The sequence below is a fragment of the Chelon labrosus genome (assembly GCF_963514085.1).
Source record: "Chelon labrosus genome assembly, chromosome: 2".
Taxonomy (NCBI): Eukaryota; Metazoa; Chordata; class Actinopteri; order Mugiliformes; family Mugilidae; genus Chelon; species Chelon labrosus.
This window is the reverse complement of record NC_140338.1, coordinates 30,156,475-30,162,474: the sequence shown is the minus strand read 5'-3', so window position 1 is coordinate 30,162,474 and position 6,000 is coordinate 30,156,475. Positions and strand designations below refer to the sequence as shown.

Genomic DNA, 6,000 nt, shown 5'->3' with positions numbered 1-6,000 from the left:
CAGTTCCTGGTTTAGTTTAAATAAATCAGGGATTTGTCTCAGTCTGATCTTCACAACACATGTTTGTGGAAGTGTATGATGGCAACGGACAAAGGAGCTTATTGATGCTCATCCATGTTCTGCAGAAACGGTACCTCCAGAGTCTGCTTGGCGATGTCCAGATTATTTGTCCACAGGAGGTCATAGACGTCAGTACCACGATCTGCAGATGAAAATGTTTGATGTCTCATGTTGAAGTAACTCTGAAGCTTGTTTTATCAAATGAATAATTTGCGATTCAGTGGAACTGAACACCGAACCCTAATCCTAACACAACAGTCAGTAAGAGAAATTAAATATTTCCATTTCAGAATCTAAAAATACTAATAAGATCAAAATAACAATATAAAAATATATGAAACATGTAAGATGCATAAAAACTAAATATTGCAGAGGATGGTTATCTTAAATTATAATAGTCTGCTTAATTAGCAGACTGATGTAAGTTTATTATATTAAACTGTGATTGGTCTAAATACTCCTCCACATGTTACTGTAATTATTAGACTTTATTCATCCACAAGGGAAGTTGCTTGGTCACAGTTGCTCCTAAAAAACCACAAGTAAAAATAAAAATAAATGAAGATAGTTAAAAAAAAAAGAAAAAGAATAAGACAATAAAATAAAATAGAAATACAATAATTTAAAAAAATAAATTAAATAAAATGTAAGTAAAAATCTAGTAAAATAAAATGAAATAGTATTAGCAAAATATGCACAAAATGTATTATTCGGTGCCCGATACGTTGGCAGATCGTGTGCCATTAAAAAAAAAATGTTTTAGATGTTAGTCTAATCATTTATCTGTTGGACCTCCAGAGTAAGGCGAGGTGGTTAGCACTGATGCCTCACAGCGAAAAAGTTCCCAGGGTCGAATCCATGGGCCAACTGGGCCTTTCTGAGTGGAGTTTGCATGTTCTCCCTGGGTCTGCGTGGGTTCTCTCTGGGTACTCCGGATTAGGTAAATTGCTGATTGTAAATTGGCCGTAGGTGTGAATGTGAGTGTGAATGGTTGTCTGTCTCTCTGTGTTAGCCCTGTGATAGACTGGAGACCTGTCTGTGTACCCCACCTCTCGCTCGATGACAGCTGGGATAGGCTCCAGCAGACTCTGCGACCCTTCACAGGAATAAGCGGTTACAGAAGATGAATGAATGAATGAACCTCCAGAGTAAACAGCAAGACAAACTTTCATTTTCTTTTTGTTTTACTTTTTCTTGCAACATATCTTCAGTTTAGCAGCCACACATCCACAGCCATGCATCAAAAACAACCCCTTAAAGAGTTAGAGCTATTTCTCTAAAGGTGCTGTACAACATCTTTTCTTCTCAAGAGACTCACCAGACTCCATGTTCAGCGTTTGATGCCTCAGTCTGTCTGTGATGCCGTTTAAAAAACGGATCGTTGGCACGCCCAGGAATCCACCTACACCAAAAACACACTCACACACTTACTGGTTCTCTGGGTGGAACAATTACCCAGCTCTGTGGAGTCATTCAGCTGAAATCTCTTCTTTATCAGGAAGTGAAAGACAAACACTTTACTTTTCTTTATCACATCTGAAACGTTCCCTTAGAAAACCTGAGATCTTTATCAACAGACAACAGATTTTGATCTGCAGCTTTTAGAACACAATGTACTCATGTCGTGAAGGTTATAGATAGATAGATACTCCTTCTAGTTTGAATAGAATTGATACCTGACAAATACTGAACACAAATCTTTAAAGTTGATCTGATTTCTCTCGAACTTCAGATAAAATAGATTAAAAAGCTCAGAAAAAAAAGGCGTTATATATATTATATGTAGGCGTTATTCTACATTCTGTTTGGACCAATACTGATTAATGAACATTCATTGTTTAGAGACTCAAGACTTTAGATACATCTCTACACTCACATGCCACTTCATTAGGTACACCAGTGACTCTAGTCTCCATGAAGGTTCTGGTGTTCAGCTTTAGTTTCTACTAACTGAAAGAGATGTTGATTCTGCTGTGTTTGTGTAGATCTATTGAACTGTAGCTGCTTCTAAAATATGGATCATCTTATTCCACCTACATCTGTCCTCATCTGATCACATTTGAACCTCAAACCCTAATCTGTGAACAAAGAGTTTATCATTGTTGTTGGTTAAGACCTGGTCCAGGTAATCAGATAACACTGATCTGAACTCAGTCTACATGTGGAGGTGGTCTGGGACACATCTGACCTCATTCCTTCCTTCTCTAAAATAATTAACGTCAGAAATATATGAGATCTTAACGTGTGAGAGTCTTTCCATCTTGTTCCAAAATCTGGCTCATATCTCCAAGTCAACAACCAGCTGTTCATGGTTCTGATCCAGGTGGGTAGAGATCCATTAGAGACAGCAGCTGGTACAATATTCTACTGACCACATGATGGCGCTGCTTATTTACAGACCGACAAACTGAGATCAGATCTCAAGTGCTGGCTGGGGACGCATGTGGAGACACATTTTAATTAACACCAGGTGGAGACCAGGGTCCGCCCCAACACGATGCCCATGCACATATTTGGAGTATCCGAGTGTGGCTGAAGTCAAGCACAACCAACATGGCGACCGAAGGCTCCACCCACTTCAGGCTTCATTTTTGAATTTCAGAATCCAATGGGTGACGTCACAATAGGTTTGTCTATAGCAGTGATTCCCAATCTGGGGTACGTGTACCCCCAGGGGTACCCCGTACCCAAAGTGATGTAGGGGGTACACGAAAGAGTTGATTCTGAACTCAGCCTGATTACATTTTGAAACTGAAAAAACGGATAACGAGTTGTTTTCTCATTTTCTGATTCTCCACCTAAATGAAAAATCAAAAGACTGTTTTTCATGTGAGTCAGTTATGTTAATAGCTATTGTAGGACAACTGGCTTTGAAGCTGTGTATGAGTTTGCTGCTAATGTAGCTAGCGCTAGCTCACCTAAATAAGAAAGATGCCAATTCCCTGAAATGTCTGTGATTGGTGGGCAGGTTCAAATCTCCTGATGATATAGCTATACTCGCTACAGTCTTTCCTGATGCAGGTGGCCCGTTTTGTGCATCTGGAGGTGTAAATGTCTGTGGTGGTGGATAGACTGCGTCCCACAGTCTTCTTCAAATGGTGTGCATGGTCTGGGAGAATGTTTATGAAGGTGATATGTGTCAAAGTAATATCCACAAGACTAGCAGGACGAAAATGTCTACCCACAGAACATTGTCCAAAGTCTCGCACTGTCTCCAGTGGTTTACTTCTGTGCTTCTTCCCATACTGCTGGTGCTGAAAGAAGAGTTTATTTTGGTTATGGTAATTTACCCACCCACATATTTCTGAGAATGTTTCCTTTTAATGACCTGTGTCTAGAATAGCAATGTCTACAGATATAACTGAGCTTCAGCACTATTAGCTGACCTGTTTGTTGCTGTCAAAGTCACCCAGAGAGTCTGGAAATTAACTTTCTTGTTCTGAAACCACGACACTGAAGAGCTGAGATATCTGAATGGGACAGGGGTCACTGTGTCTCAGTGTCCCCATGATAAGATCATGGTTTACATCAATGTACTGCACGTCTAAAGGGCTATCAATATTCTGTAAAACTGTCTTGGGTTCTGTTGTCATAAACACCATTTGGACTCACAAGTGAAGAGTGGGACACTTTTTCGTTGGCTCTATTGATGGTAACTTTAGGTTAAAATGTTAAATGTTTAGTTCCATTATGTCTTATTCTCTAGTCTTTAAGGTCTCACGTAGAATTACAATATGTAGAGTTAACAACTCTTCCTGCCTACTGATAATTCTAGTGATACTTATAGTAATATTCGCTTATACTTGTGTAAGTCACACAACTTCTACAGAGACAGAAACCCAGAGGCCTATTTAGTATGATGAGTTAACCAGTGTGGTCATTTTGAATGCTGTAGTGTGTGCTACTGTTGAACTGCTCTGAGTGTACAGCACTGTTTTTCTTATTTAACTAATCCCCACTGATACATGTAGATATTATAGAAACACCCATTAGTGTGTTTTTGCTGTGCTCTTGCACACAGACTGGACATAGCAGACTTTACTTGCTAGTAAAGGCTAATTCAGGCTATAAAGTCTTATTCAAAGAACACCTATTATTAAGACAGCACAGGACATCCATGTCTACCTATGTACTTTATGGATCGTTGGAAAATGGTGTACTTACTACTCAACAAAGAAAACAAAACAGATTTAGCTGTTTAACAAATTTATTGCTTTCATTCAGATACTTTCTAAGCAAAGCATTCATTTCACATACAGTATGAAGGCTGATAAATGCAAGCAGCACATCACAAATAGCTTTTAGGAATTTGTTGCTCATATTGTTCAACATGTTGGGAAAGATGGAAAGGGAAGAAATAATCAAACAATACTCAGAGGTAAGTTTAGGGTTTGCAAATATTGGAAATATTGTAATGAGCTTGGATGTTATTTGTTGGTTTGCCGTGCATGTTTTTTTCCTATTTTCATTGGTAACTGCCAGGTAACTAGTTGCCAACTTTCAGTTTGTCCCACCAAACAGACAGCTGTGAGTGTTTGGAATTTCTTGCAGCATAGCAGTTTAGATTGCTCTGCAGTCCTACAGTCTCCAAGAAATAGACAACCTCACAGTCAGCTAGATTGCCGGTACCTCTAGTTCTTTTAGTTATTTTGAACACCTCATAGGGAGGGATGAGCACCTCTTGTTCCTTAGTTTTGAAGTATGAATAATGTTTCAAGTAACCACCTAAGCAGGTCTTAATTTTAAAGCAGGTCTTGCGACCAAAGTGTTTTAAGTTTGGTAATAATGAGGTGGAGGCAAAAGTACCAAAGCGGATCATTTGGTTGACAGAGCCAATAAATGCAGCTTTGGTTCTGCGGTAAGTATTGTGACATCTTTGATTGTTCCTGAGGATCTGTACAGCAGATGTCAGCCAGAAATGTAAGGAGTGGTATGGAAAGGAGGTGCCATATTGTTTTCTGTTTGTCCTGACAGCTTTATTGAATACGTCATAAATATTTGGATATTGAGCTGTATAAGCACAGATTGCTAGCATGTGATCCTTAGTTAATGCCTGATCTTTTCTGTCTTTATTTTTTAGGGCGTTCCTTGCACAACGTTCTGCTTTTTTCCAGGCTTTTCCAAATATACTGTTGGGTCTGTTCTCCTTTTTAAAGTATTGGTACTTGACAGTTTTTGCCATCTTTGCATTGCAGTTGAAGTACATGTCATCCACAGCATCTTTAACCATGTCCAGTGGGATAGTTGGGCTGTAATTGAACTAGAAGAGGAGAAAGAAAAAGCATTGAAAAAAGGACATAACATCAGGTGCAATTCATACCATTCTGTAGTGGTGGAAGATGTGAAGTAAAAAGAATAATGCTATGAAATCCAGTCAGACACTGGACAACCCTACATTTAACTTTGATATTAACGGCAACAATGTTCTCACTGTATCAAAGGTGTACTGTACGTGTAATTGGCTCAATATTATATTTGTTTATAATTATTATTGTTTACTCAACCCATATTGCTCAATTTTATGTAATCAGGAGATTACAGGAGATTAACAATGCTGGTGACACCACTACGTGTGCATACTCACTTCCCCTAACTCAAAAGCAGAAGTTTTGAAAGAATTTGAGGGAGGGAGCAAAGATTTGAACCTGAGTTGCAGAAAGGTTCAGTGATAACATTAAAAACATTAAATTGTTTCAAGGAGAATGGATCAACCCACTACTGCAGCTGACTGTATACTTGTATCCTGTTAATACTATGTATTGTTATGACACCTAAGTTACATTTCAATCGTTTTCTGTGTCTGCTTCTCTCAATTTAGAGAAACACAAGCTTAAATTTCTTACTTGCAGAGGTCAATTTTCAATAAGATTCAGGGGTACTAAATTGTGGAATGACTTTTCCCATTTGGCAAAAAAACTGTTCCTCTATAAAACTCTACAA

The 6,000-nt window shown here is 38.5% G+C and overlaps 1 protein-coding gene across 1 annotated transcript; it reads right to left on the bottom strand.

Moving 5' to 3' along the window:
- Window positions 1-4,415: 4,415 nt before the first annotated feature.
- On the bottom strand, window positions 4,416-5,481 carry LOC311497730 (ecto-ADP-ribosyltransferase 4-like). Its single transcript, XM_084558099.1, has one exon. The coding sequence runs from the start codon at window positions 5,288-5,290 to the stop codon at window positions 4,547-4,549; it is 744 nt and encodes a 247-aa protein (XP_084414225.1). The 5' UTR covers window positions 5,291-5,481; the 3' UTR covers window positions 4,416-4,546.
- Window positions 5,482-6,000: the final 519 nt, after the last annotated feature.

Bases quoted from the DNA above. Each gene is read 5' to 3' on its own strand.
- LOC311497730 (XM_084558099.1), bottom strand. From the start codon at position 5,290: ATGGTTAAAGATGCTGTGGATGACATGTACTTCAACTGCAATGCAAAG.